Below are 21611 nucleotides of genomic sequence, written 5' to 3'. Positions count from 1 at the left end.
TGCAGTATTTTTGCGATAACGCGCATATGACGTATAAAACGCTCGTGCCTTATGCTCACATCATTAATATTCAAACCAAAAGTTTAAACGGATAAAATACTGGGTTTTGTGATAGCCAGTTTGTTTATCCTAATTGTTAATGACTCAACTGTCTGGTTTGGAGTTTTATAATACTGACAGTAGTGATCGCGATTTGATGGTTGTGCGCGCAGCTCATTCGCCTCCTCAACACCACACAGTTTCTCTTCCTTTGTCGTTTGTGTTTTGAAGTGTTCGCAGTTCTGGGTGTTGCTGACTAAAGAAACGGAAAGTGGAGAGAAGCTGCTGTCAGACTGAGGAGCAGCGAGACGCATCTCGGTACTCCTCTTGGATAGCCTACAGAAGAGCCACGCGGATAAACGTGTTTGAGGATGGAGGTATGGTCTCGTTAATGTATCTATTACTTTTTGCCTTTTGATCCTGCAGTAAAAATCGTCAAATGAAAAACGCAAGACGTTTGATTTAATAGCCTATATGAGTTCATGTAGACTCTTATGGACTTGAAAATAGTCAGAAATTGAAACCCAATGACTCATATGTATTTACAATGACATGTAGGTAATTATTTAATTAATTTCGTAACATAACTACACTTTTTAATAACTATACTATTATTAATAACAATGTAAATGTTTTGGAGAATAGGCTAGTAGTAGAGTGTAACATTTATTATTATGACTATTAAGGCTGCATGAGTGTACTTTAATGACCTGTTAAGGCTTGTTTCAGTAATATTTGTAAATGTCATTTAGTTATTTATAAAGTCTTGCCCTTACTGTTTAGTTCTGAACAGTTTAAGGGTTGTTGCTCTTTGAGATATTTATGAGACTCCCTTTGAGGACACCCCCTGGTATTTAGCAACTTTAAACAAAATCGCAAAGCTTGCTATGAAATGAAAGATTTTTTTTTATTATTATTATAGGAAATTAAAGAATGTGTGTGCTTTGGTTAGCCCTGCTACAATAATCATTTAATTTTGATTTATATGTCCTCCAAACTATCTGTAACCATAAATCTCAGTTAGTTCATGGTGGCTGAAATGAGCGACTGCAGATGCACTATAAGACATAGACATGTGCTGGTAAAATGACTACTCAGACTGTTTTAACCCCAAATGACCACAAAGAGAGGCAGTAAGGGCTGTCTGCAGAATATCTTCCTCTGTTTGAAAAGTAGGAGCTTTGATTTTTTCTCTTAACCACAGGCATTAAAGTTCCTCACGTGGCTTGTGGCCATTGGGTTGTTACTTCTGCAAGTGTAATCAAAGAGCATTCAACTCTTTCCTTGGTGTTCATCTTAAGGTCATTAAAAGGGATGTGAAATGAGGAGGTATGCTTTTCCACAGAATGTTTGTACACACATACAGATCTGAATATATTTTTCTCATTATGATCAGAAAAACCTTATCTAAAGGCTTTTGCGTTTGCTTAAAGGGCTAAAATTAGTTTTGCAGACAAATTTTGCCTATATGATAAAAATAAATAAATATATAATGTTTTGTAGACAAATTTTGTCTATAAATAAATAAAAAACCTATGCATGGAAATTACGCAAGGAATACTTAACAATGGGCAGTTGTGCATTATTTTTTTATAATTCTATATATCTACATACTTATGTTTGTGAAAAGGTACAGTACATGCATAAGAATTCACATACTTCCATTTGTGCTTCCATTGTTACTATCAAAGTCATGCTATTACTTAAAATGTAGACAAAAGTCATTAAAAATGAGAAGGTGTGCCCAAACCTTTGATTTGTGCTAGTGTACATGGAAAGCATCAGTCTGTTCATTTTTAATGGCAAGTTTACATATGAGTGAGAGGAAGAGACAGAGTGAATGATGACTGACAGGAAACACATGGAAGGTCATTCTCATGAGAGAAAGCACTTCTATGTATGACTTTAACCAAGTTGAATAATCTAAAGAGAAAAGAAGAGCTTCACAGAGTCACATTACTGCAGAAAGCAGGACCATTTGAGAAAATCAAAAGGAAAATCCCACATACCATCACACTTAGAAAACTTGGAATCCCCTCTGCTTGAGCGTGTTGTGGAAGAAGTAAAGAGAACACAGTGTAACTGAAGATGTAAGAAAGTAGGCTGGACTATGGGACACATATCTTATGTAATACTTTAGTAAACCAACAATAGTGCTATTTAACACTGTTACAGTTAGTGTACACTGCCACAAATGCATTACAAGAACACCTGTCATGTAATTGACATATATAGAAGTTTAAATGTAAATTGTGTAATTCACCTTCATGTCATTCCAAATCTTTCTTCAGTGAAACGCGAAAAGAGGTGTTTTAAAGAATGTTGATGCTGCTCTTTTATTGAAAGTGTATGGTGACCAGGGGATGTTAAAAGTAAAAAAAGACCATATAGGTACTCCATATGAGTTTTGCTCTGTACTTGAAAATCTTCTGATGTTATACAATATATCAATATAACAACATCTTTGTGTAATTATTGAAAATCTAAAATCTCTCAAATTCAGGGGATGTAGAAAATGAAAATACGGTAACAAGGGGGTGGCATAAGGACCATGAGCAAGCATCCATATATAGTTCTAGTAGTTATAGTAACAGTTTCTGTTATTAACAGAGATGGGAATGTCTGCATGTGGACATTACTGAAGATCACCCAAAACACTCTAGCAACCATATGGCAACACCCTAGCAACCACCCATAATACCCTAGCAGCTCTTTATTAGAAAATAATGTCTGTTGCTTTTGACACGGCTAACCACCAGATCCTCCTGTCAACATTATTGGCAAAGGGCATCTCAGGAACTGCACTCCAGTGGTTTGAGTCTTACCTCTCAGATAGGTCCTTCAAGGTATCTTGGAGAGGTGAGGTGTCCAAGTCGCAACTTCTAACTACTGAAGTGCCTCAGGGCTCTGTTCTTGGTCCACTTCTTTTCTCTGTCTACATGGCATCACTAGGTTCTGTCATTCAAAAACATGGCTTTTCATATCACTGCTATGCTGATGACACTCAACTCTACCTCTCATTCCACCCTGATGATCCGATGATAGCTGCTCGCATCTCAAGACATTTCTTGCTGGATGAAGGACCATCACCTTTAACTAAACCTTGCCAAGACAGAACTGCTTGTGTTTCCATCAAACCTATTGTTTCATCACAGTTGTACCATTCAGTTAGGCACATCAACCATAACTCCTTCAAAAATAGCCAGAAACCTTGGAGTTGTGATTGATGATCAGCTGACTTTCTCAGACCACATTGCTAAAACTGCCTGGTCCTGCAGATTTGCTTTATTCAACATCAGGAAAATCAGGCCCTTTCTTTTGGGATCATGCTTCACAACTCCTTGTTCAATCTCTTGTTCTGTCCAGGCTGGACTATTGCAATGCTCTCTTGGCAGGTCTTCCAGCCAGTTCTATCAAACCTTTACAATTGATCCAGAATACGGCTGCAAGATTAATTTTCAACGAGCCAAAAAGAACGCACGTCACACCTCTCTTCATGAATTTGCACTGGCTACCAATAGCTGGTCGCAAAAATTTAAAGGCATTAATGTTTGCTTACAAAACCACCACTGGCTCTCCACCACTTTACCCAAATTCAGTACTTCAGGCTTATGCGCCTTCTAGAAGCTTGCGTTCTGCAAGTGAAAGGCATATTATTGTGCCATTCCAAAGTGGCACAAAATCACTTTCACAGACTTTTACCTTAAATGTTCCCTCTTGGTGGAATGACCTACCCAATTTAATTCGAGCAGCTGGGTCCTTAGTTATCTTCAAGAATTGGCTAAAAACACATCTCTTCCGTCTTTATTTCACCCTGTAACTCTTGCACTCTATTAAATTTCTATTCTTAAAAAAGCTAAAAACCTTCTCTATTCTTTTTATATCTTCTATTATACAATTAGTAAACAAACAAACAAAAAAAAACAATAGCTTGCTCTTTTTTTTTTTTTTGCTACGTATACTGCATTAAGCTAATCAAGAGACTTGGACTTTGCATTGCTCTTTTGTTGATTTTGAATGCTTCCATTGTCCTCATTTGTAAGTCGCTTTGGATTAAAGCGTCTGCTAAATGTAAATGTAAATAATCATCAAATAATCACAAAGGTACTTGACAAGAAAATAATACTGCAATCTCAGATATTATATCTGGACAGGATTAGATTTCTTGCAGGATCTCTGCTTTAGCTGAGAAGTATAGGTTTTCTGGTTCATAAACAAATTTACTTCCAATTGGCTTTCACATTCACCTTGGCTTTTCCTACAATTGCACACACAATGCTTTCAAAGTCAAAGTCAACTTTATTGTCAATTCTGCCACATGTACAGGACATACAGAGAATTGAAATTGCGTTACTCTCAGACCCATGGTGCATACAAGTAACATTAAATACAAACAGTAACATTAAATACAAAGGTGCAACAGAGCTTGTAAAGTGTAAAAGTGTCAGAGCAGTCTTGTTACTGTCTATGAATAGTGTGAGGTAGTTGGCAGACCAATGCTGCACAAAGTGACTGGTGCAGGTCAGTGTGTGTGTGTGTGTGTGTGTGTCAGAGTTCAGAAAGTTGTGGGGCAGAAGAGGGGAGTGGGGGCAGAGCCGGGAGAGAGTTGAGCTTCCTGGCAGCCTGATGGGTGAAGCTGTCCTTCAGTCTGCTGGTCCTGGCCTGGAGACTCCGCAGTCTCCTCCCTGATGGCAGCAGGCTGAAGAAGCTTTGCATTGGGTGGGTGGGATCGGCTGCTATGCAGAGGGCTTTTTTGGTGAGACGTGTGCTGTAGATGTCTTGGAGGGAGGGGAGAGGGACACCGATGATTCTCTCAGCTGCTCTGACTATGCGTTGAAGAGTTTTTTGGCAGGACGCATTGCAGGCTCCAAACCACACAGTGATGCAGCTAGACAGGATGCTTTCGATGGTTCCTCGGTAGAATGTGTACATTATGGGGGCTGGTGCCCTTGCTCTTCTTAGTTTGCGGAGGAAGTAGAGACGCTGCTGTGCTTTCTTGGCCAGTGCAGTGGTGTTGTTTGTCCAGGAGAGATCCTCAGTGATGTGCACACCCAGAAACTTGGTGCTGCTCACTCTCTCCACAGACGCACCGTTGATGGTCAGAGGAGCATGCTGAGTGTGCACTCTCCTGAAGTCAACAACAATCTCTTTCGTCTTCGCCACATTCAGAGAGAGATTGTTGTCTCCGCACCACGTGGCCAGGCGGCTCACCTCACTTCTGTAGTTTGTCTCATCCCTGTTGCTAATGAGACCCACCACAGTCGTGTCATCCGCAAACTTAATGAAGAGGTTGGAGCTGTGTGACGGAGTGCAGTCGTGGGTCAGCAGAGTGAAGAGGAGGGGGCTCAGCACACATCCCTGAGGTGCCCCCGTGTTCAGAATGATAGTGCTGGATGTGTTAACGGCGACCCGTACTGCTTGTGGTCTTCCTGTGAGGAAATCCAACAGCCAGTTACACAGTGAGGTGTTGAGCCCCAGCTGGATCAGTTTTTGTGTGAGCTGTTGTGGGATTATAGTGTTAACAGTTACAGTTTTCCTTTTCCATACCAGGAATGTTGTCAGAACCCGGAGCTTTGCGAGTGTTGATCCTGCTGAGGGATCTCCTCACACTGTCCGGGGACAAAGTCATCACCTGGTCACCAGGAGGGGGTGGGGTCTTCTGTGCTGTGGTGCAGTTTTGCACTTCAAAGCGAGCGAAGAAGGTGTTCAGCTCGTTCAGCAGGGAGATGGTGCTGTCACAGGTCTGTGGTGGGGGCTTGTAATCCGTGATGGTCTGTATGCCCCGCCACAGGCTCCGTGTGTCTCTGCTAGGGCTGCACGATTAATTGAACGATGTTGTGAGGCGCGTTTAGTCAATGAAGCCGGTACTTTGATTAGTAGTAAATCTCCATCACGTGCGTTCAGCTGGAGCGGCAATTAATACACAGAGATGTAGATCACTGACAAGCTACGCCAAATCGCGTTCAAAATCGCATTCGATTTTGAGCGCGATTTGGCGTAGCTTGTCAGTGATTTACGCCTCTGAACGCTCCAGCTGAACGCAGCTGAACGCATGTGATGGAGATTTACTACTAATCAAAGTACCGGCTTCATTGACTAAACGCACCTCACAACATCGTGCGATTAATCGTGCAGCCCTAGTCTCTGCTGTCATTGAAGCGACGAGATATTCCTCTGGAGTACTGTCTTTTAGCCTCTCTGATGCCACGGGAAAGGTTGGCCCTAGCTGTCTTCAGGCTCGCCTCGTCTCCAACTCTGAAGGCAGCGTTCCGAGCTTTCAGTAGCCTGTAGACCTCCTCTGTCATCCATGGCTTTTGGTTGGCACGGACAGTGATGGTTTTGGTGACTGTTACATCCTCAGTGCATTTGTTAATGTAGGCTGTAACAGTCTCAGTGTACTCCTGGAGGTCAGTGGTGTTGTTGTAAGTGGCAGCCTGTTTAAACCTATTCCAGTCTGTGGTGTTAAAGCAGTCCTGTAAAACCTCTGAAGACCCCTCTGGCCACACTTGTATCTGCTTACGAACCGGTTTGGTGACTTTAACAAGCGGTCTGTAAGAGGGCATTAGCATAACAGTGATGTGATCAGAGGTGCCGAGGTGGGGGAGGGGGAAAGCTTTGTAAGCTCCTCTCTGGGTGGTGTAAACAAGGTCCAGTGTGTTATTTCCCTGTGTTGGAAAGTCAATGTGTTGCTGTATTTTTGGAAACACACTCTTTAAGTCTGCATGATTGAAATCCCCAGCCACGATGAGAAAAGCATCGGGGTGGGCTGTTTGCTGCTCACTGATGTGCTGATATAGTTCATATAGTGCCTCGCTCCTGTAGTTGTTGGAGGTGGGAGGGATGTACACAGCACACAGCAGTATAGCTGTATATTCCCTCGGTAGGTAGAACGGCCGGCACTTAATAACCATAAATTCCAGCACTGGTGAGCAGTATTTGCAGACTACAACAGCATCGCGGCACCAAGCGTCACTGATATAAACACAAAGTCCGCCACCGCGGGTCTTACCCCCCGTGACGACAACCCTGTCGGCCCGATAGCATGTCAGCTGGTTGAGCTGAATGGCGCGGTCCGGGACACTGTCGCTGAGCCATGTTTCTGTGAACACAAAAACACAACAGTCCTTTACATTCCTTTGAGATGAACGTAGTAGTCGGATGTAGTCCAGTTTGTTGTCTAATGAGCGTACGTTGGCCAGAACGATGGAAGGGATAGCGGGTTTGTGTGGGATAGCCGCTAGCCTAGCTCGGATACCTCCGCGCTTACCCCTCTTCTGCTTCCTCTCACACCGCTTGAGGCGCCTCCATTGTGGGCGAGGTGCAGGAGTGGGGGTCGGTGATTGAGTAGGCCTCCGGAGCAGACCCAGATCATTCAGCTTGTCAGTGTCCACAGAGTTCAACTTAAAAACTTTGTTTCTGCCGATGTCGAGCAAAAATGTTCGGCTATAAACGCGCTTAAGGGCAGATAAACGCGACGAAGACGTACAAAAACACTGCGACTTACAGGACGAAAAACACGAAAACACTGTTTGGTCGGGAGAGAGAGAAGCCGCTGCGTGTGCACGCGCCGCCATCTTGAGAACAACAACGCCATCTTTGTGACAAGCTCTGTAAAAATGGTGGATGGGGTGGGAGTAATTGATTATAATTTATATTTCATTTAATACCGAGAACATCTGTTAAAAAAAGTTCAGTGATATTCACAAATTGTTGATTTTAAAGTTATGTGTTTTTATAGTTGCTAGAGTATTAGTGCCTTTAGCCTAGCTAACATCAAAAAATAAAATAAGCTGCAAATCAAATTTCCCTGTGAACTGCTATTTGTATGTCTATGTAAATAACTCTCATGAATTATTCCATGACAGTTGTAATGCTGCCTAAAGGTGCAGTCACACATTGTTATTCTGCTAAATTTTGTGGGGGATATCAGGTGAATGAAATATGAACCTGCATGATTTGGAGTTTTGAGCTAATGTGATTGTATCTTAAGAAAGAGACAGGTTTGTGTCTAACAAAGTTTTGAAACAAAACTAATGTGTTTTAACTGCCTTTTTATACACTTGCAATCAGAAATATTCAACCCCCTCACCTCAATAGACAATATAGTGATGTTGATGAAAGATAATGAAAATAACTGAGAAAAAAAAACTCGTGAAATAACAAAAAATATTTATTGATACATATTTGAGTTATTTTGACAACATAAATTGACTTAACTTTGAAGTTCAAATGAAAATTGTTAGTCTTGTAACACATGAGCATGTGCAGTATTATTCAACCCCCAGCTTCAGTACCTTGTGGAGCGCCCTTTAGTTTTTATAACTTCTAACAAGCACTTTCGATAAGTGCTGACAAGCTTCTTACACCTCTCGATTGGAATCTTTGCCCATTCTTCACGTGCAAAAGCCTCTAACTCAGTGATGTTTGACGGCTTCCGTGCTGCAACTGCCTTCTTCAAATCCCACCAAAGATTTTCAATTGGATTTAAATCTGGTGACTGAGAAGGCCACTCCAGGACACTCCAGCATCTTATCCCCAACCAAGCTTTGGTTGATTTGGAGGTGTGCTTGGGATCATTGTCTTGCTGGAAGATCCAATGATCACCAAGATTTAATTTGTCAACAGAAGGCATCACGTTCTTCTTCAAAATGACCTGGTATTTCTGGGAATCCATGATGCCAGGTACACAATCAAGATTGCCATTTCCTGCCGCAGGAAAACAGCCCCACATCATTAGTGACCCACCTCCGTGCTTGACTGTGGGGATGGTATTCTTCTGGTCATAAGCCTGACCTTTTGCACGCCAGACATACCGCTGGTCCATATGTCCGAAAAGTTCCAGTTTGGTTTCATCAGTCCATAGAACTGTCTCCCAGAACTCTGTAGTTTTATCCAAATTCCTCCTGCATATTCTAGTTGACTCCTGATGTTCCTTGAGTTCAAGAGTGGAGTGCGTCTTGGGGTCCGGCCATTAAGTCCTTGATTATTCAGTGCACGTCTTATAGTTGCCACTGAAGCACTTGTACCAGCCTTCATCATATCATCCTGTAGCTGTCTTGCAGTCACACGGGGGTTTTTCTTAGCTGTCCTGACTAAGTTGGCAAGGGCCCTTGATGAAATTTTGAGCTTTCTTCCACAGCCAGGCAGGTTTGCAGCTGTTCCATAAGTTGTAAACTTCCTTATAATGCTCCCAATGGTGTCTCTTGGAATGTTAAATCTTTTGGAAATCTTCTTATACCCAAGACCCTTCGGAAGTGATGAAATAATCTCCTTTCTCAGCTTTTGTAGAAGCTCCTTTGTCTTTTCCATGATTGCAACTCACCTTGAACACCTTCATGGTCGGGGTTTATATATGCATCACAGCTGAAGCAAATGAAGGATCGTTATAGAGTTCCCAAAGGCTTAATGATGTTTCAGCACCACTTCAGGCCATAAAAACTGTCAGAAAGCTTTAAAAACAACAATATTATATAGGGGTTGAATAATTGTGACATGGCGATCTTAACAAAATATACTGTTACACACAAATACTACATCATACATTTTCTGTGTTGATTTTATGTATCACTAAACTCATTAAGAAGCCATCCAAAGCAGAATCCTGCACTTTGAAAAGATTTTTATTTATAAATCCTTAAAACTCTTTAGGGGTTCTATTTCTGATTGCAAGTGTATGTAACCGAAAAAATGATCATCAGAATTTTTATATGCTTAGTCTGAAGAAAAAAAAAATGCATATCTGCTAATTTAGTTTGTTAACATTTAGAGAAGGCCTTAACACTAACCTTAAGCCACAAAACTCCAACTTTGTATCAAATCTGCTTTGAAGCTGTAATAAATGTAATGTAATAAATAAAGAATAAACATCCTGCCCAGCTTATCTTTAGCAGTATACAACCTGTCCTACTGCATTTCGCTTTACTGTCAAACACTGGTATTAATTCCTGGTGCAAACCTAGTCTATGTCATAATGTTCCCTCCTGTCAGGCCTCATGATGGTAGCTGTTTCTCCCATTGCTTTGAGTGATGTAGCACAAAGAACCTTTGTAAAAACACAAGCTGTGTGCCTGTCAGGCCGGTGAAGGCAGTGGAAAAGTGTGATCTTCCGATGATGTAAAATTCAAACACATCATGTTTTCCTGGAATGGCTGTGATGGAGACTTATGTGTCTGTTCTCGTATTAATAAGACATAGAATGACCATATTATTTGAGTCTTAGCTGGCAGGATCATTCAACTAGAGAGAATCAGTCCAAATGACTTACAAAATTAAATATTTAACAACTATTATTGTTAACTGTTTTTTTTTTTTTTGTGTGTGTTTATGTTCAACATTTTCCCTTTTGCCTCATACTGTATTTCCTCATGACCCCAAATGGGTTTGAACCTTGGCTGAACTCTTAGAGGTGTGTCCAGAAAGCATGAATTAAAGTAAATTGCATCATGCGCTAGTACATCTGATCTCATGTTTACTCTGTGACAAAGACTCTCTTTAAGAGATGCATCATAGTTATACCAAGAGGGTCAGCTGTACAATTTTCTTACACATGATTAAGGGTGGAACAAAAAGTACTGTGGTGTGTGATGGTACAGTAAGTATTGTATTTAAATGCTAGTCAGAGATTTGTCAAAGTATATCATGGTACTGGAGAATACCTGGAGAAAAAGTTCTATTAGCATTCACATTTATTTCAATGGAAGTTACTCGGCTAGTATAGGGCAGGGGATAACTGGAACATGCTAATTAGCTAAACCCTGTAAATCTGTAAAATCACTGTAATACAAAAACTGGAGTGGTTTACTGCTGTAATAAATCATGATAATTCACTCTTTATAGTGTAAATTGTAATACAATGTCTGCAGATTTCACAAACCCATTGGCAATTTAGTTTTCATTTCTGTGGTATCCTCTTGCACTGATTAACGCCCTTCCAAAGGAAAATGATAATCTGAGATATGACAGATGTTTTGTATGGTGCTCTGGAGCCATAAATTCAGCCGTTTCCGAAACAGTTTTGTGACTGTGATTTGGTTGCTAGTTTTGCAGTTAGAGAAACATCTGCTCAACTCAGTGATTTTCTCTTTAAAATAAATGCAGTGTTAAAACTAAAAAGAGATTTTTACTGTCTGATACCTTCATTAAAAACTTTGCTGGTTCTTTAGTAAACCATATATGTGACCCTGGACCACAAAACCGGTCATTCATAAGGTCCAATTTTTGAAATTGAGTTTTATGAATAAATAAGCTTTCCATTGATGCATGGTTTGTTAGAACAATATTTGAACAAGATACAACTATTTGAATATCTGGAATCTGAGGGTGCAAAAAAAATCTAAATATTGAGAAATTCGCCTTTAAAGTTGTCCAAATGAAGTTCTTAGCAATGCATATTACTAATAAAAAATTACGTTTTGATATATTTATGGTGGGAAATTTATAAGTAAGGAATAATTGACGACAGACCGTAGATTTCTTAGAAAATAATGCACACCCGAGGTGGTGATGCATTATTTTTGTAGAATTCTACGGCCCAAAGTCAATTATTCCGCCTATACTACAGTTAACAAACCCTCAAGACATCGATTAGACATCGATTATATTTCAAGACATTCGTCCTGTTTTTGTCCTTAAAAAGGTACTGTGAGTAGGATTAATTTCTTACGCAGCTCATCCAACAGCTTCGTTGCTAGTTCCAAAATGTCATTTTAGACCTAGTAATGACGCTTGAGCCGTTGATAGCAAACTAATGCAGTTAATAATGAAGTTTAGACAGACCGACAGACAGGCAGACAGACTGCAAGAGAGAGGGAGAGAGAGATTAAGTGCATGAATTACCTCTCTCAAGTCTGTGTGTCTCTCAAAGGTGACTGGCAGCATCGTCTCTACTGACAGTTAAACTTTAAGTTCATTTTCTTCAAGACCACGCCGTTGTTACCTCGCGTGTGAGAACTGTCATGTTGTTTTTAAGTTGTTAATCGTCAGAGCAGCGCTAACAACATTAGCGCGAATGCTAACGCATGTGCTAACTGTATGTCTGTGCATCTGTGAGGGAGAGAGAGCTAGAGAAATAGAGTTTGTGCTTTCCGTACATAATAAAATGTAATATTGTGGAAAAAACATGGAAATAATCTGTCGTTGTTATCCTGTTGTTTACTGTATTTATTAGTTTGGCCAGTGTCATTGTGGGTTTTGGTTATCTTGCTGTTTTGGGCTGTAAGGACCTTTGAAATAATTGAAATCGTGTGGCGAAGTGATATAGACATGTAATAAGGTCAAAAGCTGCTTGGAACTATGTTTACCGTGAGTTTCCCTGAAAATAATGCACACCATTAGAACGTTCATCAGCCAATCAGATTCAAGCATTAAACGGCCCTGTAGTATAAAATATCTTCATGAACCATGATCTTTACTTAATATACTAATGATTTTTAGCATAAAAGGAAAATTTATTATTTTGACCCATACAATGTTATTTATCCAAACATAGGGTTAAAACAATCTCTGACTAACTAATGTAGGTCATACTTTGTGTGTCTTGTTTTGTTTAACAGATTTTACTGTTTTAATTGGAACTGAATGTTTTGATTGACTAAACCGGCTTGACTGTAATATTTATATACATTGTTTATGCAAAAAAGTAAGCCCGTCACATTCTTTGGAAGAAATACGAAGTCATAAATGAGACAATTGTTTTTACTTACATTAATATGCATGAGAGTATTCCAAAGATCTTCATTGTTTTGATATATTTATGGTGGGAAATTTATAAAATATCTTCATGGAACATGATCTTTACTTAATATACTATTGATTTTTGGCATAAAAGAAAAATCAATCATTTTGACCTATACAATGTATTTTTGGCTATTGCTACAAATATTCCCATGCTACTTAAAACTGGTATTGTGGTCCAGACCAGGGTCACATATGTACTGGTGCTTTGAAGGTATGCAAATACTGTAGATATTTTGACATGCAGGCAGGGCAGCCTATCGTAATGTTTGGACCGAACATTTTAATTGGGTAAATGTTTTATGGTCGATATAAATACATAAATAAATTTAGACCACATATCTGATTGCTATCGGGATGTGAAGAGACTTTCAACCAGCATAGTAAAAAATGTTTTTGAACCAAATCACCTACCCTGCCTTTAAAAGTACATCTAAACTGTACTTTCAAAATAATATGAATTAAACAGAGGGCCACTTACAGTACGTGTGCTTAAAGAGAGTATCACAACTGTTTTTCTTATCACATTTAAATAGGGATGCAACAATATCAAAATCTCACGATACGATATTTATTGTGATATAAAAAAAAAAAGACAAATTAAGAACTGGAAATTTTTTTTAATTATCTATCAGTTATCTTTGAGAGTTCAAAATTAAGAGCTCCGACGCATGTTCTTAACTAAGAAAACTTAAGTCAGAAAAAAGTCAGTGAATTGACTCAACCCTCTTTTTATTTTGATATCCTGTCTCAGTCTAAAATTACATTCACACTGTTGTTTTAAGAAGCCAAACAAATTAGAATATAATAATAATAATAACAACAACAACAACAACAATGACAGTAATAGCCATACATTGTAAAACAATTGCACTTAACTGCATTTAAACCGCTAACTGTCAGCAATTTATACTGTATACGCCTTTATTTTGAAAGTTATTAAGTTTTGCATTAAAAAATATATTTTAAATTAATGTTTTTCGTAATCTTTTGTTGAAGTACACTTAATTAGACATGTTAACTAATACTAAAGCAAAGCACTTGATTATAATTTTAACCATTATTATTACAAATGTGTAATTACACATATATTTAAATTACATTAAAGTTGTAATAATAAAGTGTACATCATTTTCACTTTTTTTTTGTATATCTGACAAAATATAGATAATTTGAATGGTTAGTTTACCCAAAAATTAGTACAATTTTTATCATTTGATCACCCACATCTAATTATCGATTACATTATCGATTATATTAAGATTGTATGGCAATTATTCATAATAATAATAATATTTTTAAAAATCTACTCCGTGTAGTAAGCCAGAAATATCTTGGAATTTTGTTACTCAGCAAAAAACACTGTCAGTGCGAAAGCACAACATAAACCGGCTGTTGCGACTTAGGCTGCTGTTGTGAAACAGGCATAAAAGTAAATGTTTCCATTAGAAATTCCATTTACTATATGTATACACAACTTCAACAAAATTTGAACCAGTGTTTCTCATACCACAAACTGCACATGTTCTTTCTCCACTGATATGGGTTTGCTCAAGTATCACTGACCCAGACCCTCACAGACCAGTCTGTGGTTTATTTCTCAGGCTACAGCAACCGAAAATAGAGCTTTCTGTACTCCCACTCCCAAAGCGAGCCCATAATTCCCACCCGCCCTACAGATTTATCCAAACATAGGGTTAAAACGATCTCTGGCTAACTGATGTAGGTCATACTTTGTGTGTCTTGTTTTGTTTAACAGATTTTACTGTTTTAATTGGAACTGAATGTTTTGACTAAATTGGCTTGACTGTAATATTTATATACATTCTTAATGCAAAAAAGCCCATCACATTTAAGTATAATAATGTATCTCCTAAATTCCTTGGAAGAAATACAAAGTCATAAATGAGACAACTGTTTTCACTTACATTAATATGCATGACAGTATTACAAAGATCTCCACTGTGATGTTTTTTTTTTCTTAGGGGTTGCTCCTCGAGTCCTCTTTACCAAAAAAATAAATAAAAATCAACAAGGGTGGTTTTAAAAAACATTAAACAGATTCGTAACCCTATTGTCGTCATTGTAAAGTTGACTCTTTGTACAGCGCCTTTGTTTTTTCGAGGGACAGGAAAGAGTTAACAATCATGGGCGCCAAAATAATGAGTCAAGGGGTGGGTGGTCTCAGGGGAATTTTGCTTATCATGGGTGAAGTAAAGGAACGGCAGGAAATGGAGGGAAGTGGATTGGGGAAACACGTCTTCTTTTTGTGCTTGTAAGCACAAATGTGTGCAGTGCTACTCAGAAAGTGTGTGATATTAAGTGAGAGTGTGTGCTTTTGTGGCTGGAGGAAGCAAGGTGGGGGCACTGTGTGTGGAAATCTAGTTAAATAAAGTGTGGAAAGTGTATATTTGGAAGATTTGGGAAGAATGTTGTTGGAGAAACGTGTTTCGGTTTGTAAAGTCTGGCAGAGCCACATAGAGAGAAAAAGACAAGTGTAAGGTATGTTCTTGCCAAGAACAAGTGCTTACTCTTGTGTTTGAGGCTTTGAAGCATACTATACGATAATGTTCAGCACAAATTTAGTCTTGACAAATGCTTTTATAAAAATGTTCTTCACTTTTCAGTGAAACACTGATATATTCCTCATGATGAGAGAGAGATAGACTCCCCCAGGCAGTAAGTGTGATGCTGGTCAGCTGTGTTGCTGATAAACTCAGAGTACACCCATGTTTGTTTTTCGATGTAAAACAGCTATTGTGTCCAGAATGTAAAACTAGTGTGCTGCGTACTACGGAGTATATCTCACAATTGTGCACTCTAAAAAATGCTTGGTTGTTTTAAACTAACTTTGGATCAAAATTGAGTAAAATTTTTACATTTAGTCATTTAGCAGATGCTTTTATCCAAAGCGGCTTACAAATGGGGACAATGGAAGCTATCAAAATCAACAAAAGAGCAATGATATGCAAGTGCTATAACAAGTCTCAGATAGTCTAACGCAGTACATGTAGCAAGTGTTTTTTTTTTTGGTAATTATATAATAAATAAAAAGAAAAACAGAATAGAAAAATAATAGAGCAAGCTAGTGTTAGAGGCCCTTTTTTATATAATAAAAAAATAAAAAAATAGAATGCAAAAAAAATAGAGAAGCATATTCGTATTCGAATAGTATTTGTTTTTTTGTTTTTTGTTTTTAAAGAAAGCAAGCAGTTAGAAAATGAATAGAGTGCAAGTCTTAAAGATTTCTTGAAGATGGCTAAGGACCCTTTTTATATAAAATGTTTAATCTAACAATTGGGTTAGTCTGTATTTAACCCAAAATAGGGTTGAAACCCAGCATTTTTTAGAGTGACATTGTAACTCTTAATAACAACTTTTTTTCCTCATAATCGCTTCTTTATATCTGTCAATTACAAATGTACACTATATTGCCAAAAGTATTGGGACACCCCCTTCTAATGAACAGGTCTGACTACCGTAGTCATTTTCATGAGTATAAATCTTAAAGGTTAAGCATATAATGATATTCCAGGAAATTGCGTGCTTCTAGTTTTATAGCAACAGTTTGGACAGGACCCTTTTCTATTCTAACATGACAATACCTCTAGAAATGATTTATTCAGTCAGTGTTGAATAACTTGACTGGACTGCAGAAAGCAAAGTCCTAATCTGGTGTGACTTTAAATGCAAACCTTGAGCCAAAAACTCATCACCAAACACCAATGACTTGTATATACACTATATGGACAAAAGTATTCGGTCATCCCCTTCTTTAGAACAGAAAAAGGCACTTCTAAAACTGTGGCAACAAAGATGGAAACATAATTAATGTATTTAAAAATAGTATTTCCATCTCTGTTGCAACAGTTTTGGATTTGTCTAAAATGACTGTACCCATACGTACAAGTCATTGGTGTTTGGTGGTTCTTCCACACTGACTGAATTAATCATTTTGATTTGAACCTTGCCTTGTACACAGAGGTATTGTCATTGTTCCCTAGAATATGATTATATGGTTAAATATTAGAATTTGTACTCGTTGAAATTACTAAAGTAGTCAAACCTGCTCATTAGAAGGGGGTGTCCCAATACTTTGTGTACATATCCTAATTTTGACTTAACATCTTATAATTGCAACTTCTTTCTTATAATTATGGTTTTACACCTTTACAATTGTTCACTAACATCTTGCACTAACAAATTCACAAAATTCTCACAAACTCCTCAAACTCCCTTTTTCCTCGTAACTGCAACTTTATATCTTTCAGTCACAAATTTATATATCCTAATTGTGACTTTATATCTCACAATTGACCCTTTGCAAAAACCCGCCTCCTTAGACAAATAATGCCGCTCTCTCACTACACATCATGTTCTCACGCAGTAAAAAAATACTTCACGGAGCAAAGAGGAAACTGACAACATGCTGACAGACAAGACAGAGCAGAGGTTACTTCTGGTATGAAACAAGGTTTCAGCTTTAAAATGTAAGAAATTCACACAATAAATACTGTTTTGTGGCTCTTAAATGTGTCGTGACAGATCACTGTACAGTCATGGCCAAAAGTTTTGAGAATGACACAAATATTAGTTTTCACAAAGTTTGCTGCTAAACTGCTTTTAGATCTTTGTTTCAGTTGTTTCAGTGATGTACTGAAATATAATTACAAGATACTTCATACATTTCAAAGGCTTTTATCGACAATTACATGACATTTATGCAAAGAGTCAGTGTTTGCAGTGTTGGCCCTTCTTTTTCAGGACCTCTGCAATTCGACTGGGTATGCTCTCAATCAACTTCTGGGCCAAATCCTGACTGATAGCAACCCATTCTTTCATAATCACTTCTTGGAGTTTGTCAGAATTAGTGGGTTTTTGTTTGTCCACCCGCCTCTTGAGGATTGACCACAAGTTCTCAATGGGATTAAGATCTGGGGAGTTTCCAGGTCATGGACCCAAAATTTCAACGTTTTGGTCCCCAAGCGACTTAGTTGTCACTTTTGCCTTGTGGCACGGTGCTCCATCGTGCTGGAAAATGCATTGTTCTTCACCAAACTGTTGTTGGATTGTTGGAAGAAGTTGCTGTTGGAGGGTGTTTTGGTACCATTCTTTATTCACGGCTGTGTTTTTGGGCAAAATTGTGAGTGAGCCCACTCCCTTGGATGAGAAGCAACCCCACACATGAATGGTCTCAGGATGCTTTACTGTTGGCATGACACAGGACTGATGGTAGCACTCACCTTTTCTTCTCCGGACAAGCCTTTTTCCAGATGCCCCAAACAATCGGAAAGAGGCTTCATCGGAGAATATGACTTTGCCCCATTCCTCAGCAGTCCATTCGCCATACTTTTTGCAGAAGATCAATCTGTCCCTGATGTTTTTTTTTTGGAGAGAAGTGGCTTCTTTGCTGCCCTTCTTGACACCAGGCTATCTTCCAAAAGTCTTGGCCTCACTGTGCGTGCAGATGCGCTCACACCTGCCTGCTGCCATTCCTGAGCAAGCTCTGCACTGGTGGCACTCCGAGCTGAATCCTCTTTAGGAGACAATCCTGGCGCTTGCTGGACTTTCTTGGACGCCCTGAAGCCTTCTTCTCAAGAATTGAACCTCTTTCCTTGAAGTTCTTGATGATCCTATAAATTGTTGATTTAGGTGCAATCTTAGTAGCCACAATATCCTTGCCTGTGAAGCCATTTTTATGCAACGCAATGATGGCTGCACGCGTTTCTTTGCAGGTCACCATGGTTAACAATGGAAGAACAATGATTTCAAGCACCTTTTAACATGTCAAGTCTGCCATTCTAACCCAATCAGCCTGACGTTACGATCTCTAGCCTTGTGCTCGTCAACATTCTCACCTGAGTTAACAAGACGATTACTGAAATGATCTCAGCAGGTCCTTTAATGACAGAAATGAAATGCAGTGGAAAGTTTTTTTTGGGATTAAATTAAGTTAATTTTCATGGCAAAGGAGGACTATGCAATTCATCTGATCACTCTTCATAACATTCTGGAGTATATGCAAATTGCTATTATAAAAACTTAAGCAGCAACTTTTCCAATTTCCAATATTTATGTAATTCTCAAAACTTTTGGCCACAACTGTACACTCTAAACCCAGATAAGTTGAATTTACTTAAAAAACATGAGGAAACTGGTTGCCCTAAAAAAATGAAGAAATGTGAACTTAAAACAAATCAGTTTATTTATCTTAAAATGTTTAGTAATATTAATTACAAAGTTCAGTTCATTTAACTTAAAATTCAGTTGTGACTTTTTATCTTTCAAAAAACTGATATCTCACAAATTCAACTTTTTTCCTCATAAATGCAAATTTATATCTTTCAGTCATATTAATATATTGTAATTGTGACTATATCTCACAATTTCAACTTTTTTCTTTCATTAACAAATTTGTCATAATTGCGACGTTATATTTCACAGATAATCATTTGTTTCTTATTTCGACTACATTTCTTACATTTACAACCTTGTATCATATTATTATCTTATCTTATCATTTGTTTTTTTTTTGTTTTTTTAATTTGAGATGGAAACAGGTATCCATACCAGAGAGCATTGTGGCTGATGGGTGATATATAGCTGATAAATAAATAATATAGGCAAATAAATTTTACTTTGCCTTTACTTTGCCTTTGCCTTTTTTTTAAATCCCAGATTCAAACTCTGGTCCAGCATTTTGTTGTTGTTGCTGTTTTGTAAAAAAAAAAATAATAATAAAAAAAAATATATAAATAAATATTGCCAGTTTGATTCAAAAATGAAAATAAGCTGATTATGTAATAGAAATTATAGCTAATTGTACTTCCAGATACTACACACAGTATACATGCTGCAGAAATAGAGCGATAATGTGTTTTTCCAAGTATAGCCAGCCTCTCCACCACCCCCTCTCTGTGGTTCTGATGTCACCATTTCTCCGGTTTGAGAGGTCTTTCATTTTCCAGTCGTTCTTAAGTAAGAAAACATGTCTAGTAAAAACAAGCACATGCTGAATTTTGATCCCATTATTGCATCATGCTTGTCTTATGTAATGGGCCTGAAAAAGATGCCCGCGTGTAAAATGAGCAGTAGGGTGTGTATTTCCCCCCGCAAGCTTCCTCGCTTATGTTTGATGGTCTGAGCTTCACTACAGGCCTTTTGGGATTCTGTGTCAATAAAGTGAGATCAGAATACTGTGGTTTATCAGAAAAGAACATCCAACAGTACCACCTTTGAGTAAAACAGTCTAAGGCTCTGCTTTTCTGCTTGCAGGAGGAAGCGCCAGTCAAGCCGTCAGTGGCTCAGCTGGCTGGAAAACTCAAAGGTCATGCACTGCCAATGCCAGGAAACATGGAGGTAGTGGAACGTCTGACGTCTTTCTGTTTGTCTCTTATTGGTTGTTCCTAATCCAAATTATGTTTGTTTTTATTCATATATCGTAAAACTAAATATAGTATTAAAAGTATTAAAATAGGTTTGGCAAAAGCAACGTGCCTAGTTGGCAAAAGGTTCTGAAGCAACGTGTGCCAATGTTGGCCTGCAAATTAACTTCAAGACTGAGGAGCTCTGTTGTTGACAAAAATAGAGATTGCACTTAGTGTCACTTACATGGTCTTGTTAGTGGATTATGTAAATTTTCTATTTATATAGTGATCATGTATTGTAACATCTTCTTGGTACTGAATTGCAGGTGAAATCTATGAGAAAATCCACATGTTCTCTGGTGATAAACAACCAAAAAGATGAAGAACATGAAGAGGTGAGCATGTAACCATCAACACACCATGTTACTGTATGAGTTATAGATATAAAAAATTGATTAATTCCAGTTTTCTCATAGTCGATGTAACATGGTCTCATCTCAAATGTCTTTGAAATAACAGATTTTTCTGATGCAGAAGCTGTCCATCTGTCCTCATCCTCCTAAGATAAAGATAAAGAGTTCACCTCTCATTGAAAAACTGCAGGTGAGAATTCCTTAATTATCCATTTCACTTAAGATCTTAGTCTCAGACAGCTGTTTTGCACAAGTTTTCACCATATGATTTGCATTTGAAAGATGGCAACCTTGCAGGCTTGTGAGGTTACTTATTAATTTCACATATCATTTCCGAAGTGAACTTTCATTCAGGAAACAGGAAATCTGTTGCATTGTGAAACTATTTTCTGAAAAATGTAGTTTAAAGTAACTTGCATGTAATATGCAGGGAATTTTTTGAGTTTTCAATATATTTTAAAGTTATTGTCTATTTTTAGCACCAAAATATTAGACAGATTTTTGCAAGTCTACCTGTTGTAAATGCTGTTACTTTTATAAAATTCTCCTGTCATCTAGTGTTAAAATTATGCTATTGTCATGATCGGGGCTGTGGGGCTTCCCTCAGCCACCTGAGGTCACTGTTTTCCCTTCCCTGCACAGCACTTCCAAGTATTCACGTCTGTTTTGTCATTTACACTGATTCACTCACAGCTGTTCACCATTTGGACTTTTGTATAAGAACTCTCATTTCTCACTCCCGCTTCATGTCTGCATTGTCTCGTGTCTTTGATGTTCTTGTGTGTTCCCGAATTCCTGGATTTAGATTGTGTTCTTGATCTTGTTTATTTTGTGTTTAAATTTATTAGTTTGTGCCGTGTTGGCCTTTTGGTTTTGTTTGTTTATTGTTTAATTAAAAACCCTTTCCCTGCACCTGGACCCAGACCCTTCCTTTATCTCAACGTGACAGAATGCAGACATCACTGATGGGTCCAGCGGGGAGATTTTTTTTTGAGGAGGCGGCGTCCACCTGCCTGGGGGCAGTGACCACCAGCTCTGTTCCCGACACGGCGGGGATGTC

At 38.3% G+C, this 21611-nt stretch overlaps 1 protein-coding gene across 2 annotated transcripts in view; it reads left to right on the top strand.

Annotated features, from left to right (window-relative positions):
- Positions 1–284: 284 nt before the first annotated feature.
- The window catches only part of LOC141285120 (capZ-interacting protein), a 28839-nt gene continuing 7512 nt past the window's right edge, over positions 285–21611 (top strand). Inside the window, exons 1-4 of one of the 2 annotated variants that reach the window (XM_073818172.1) lie at positions 285–416; positions 20047–20130; positions 20465–20533; positions 20673–20741. In XM_073818172.1, the coding sequence (XP_073674273.1) occupies positions 411–416; positions 20047–20130; positions 20465–20533; positions 20673–20741 (228 nt within the window). In that variant the 5' untranslated portion in view covers positions 285–410. Of the gene's footprint in view, positions 417–20046; positions 20131–20464; positions 20534–20657; positions 20742–21611 lie in introns of both variants that reach the window. The other variant, XM_073818171.1, reaches the window with a different exon arrangement.

Source organism: Garra rufa, chromosome 14, assembly GCF_049309525.1.
Source record: "Garra rufa chromosome 14, GarRuf1.0, whole genome shotgun sequence".
Lineage (NCBI taxonomy): Eukaryota > Metazoa > Chordata > Actinopteri > Cypriniformes > Cyprinidae > Garra > Garra rufa.
Note: the sequence above shows the minus strand (reverse complement) of the source record. Positions and strands in the feature narration are given on the sequence as shown.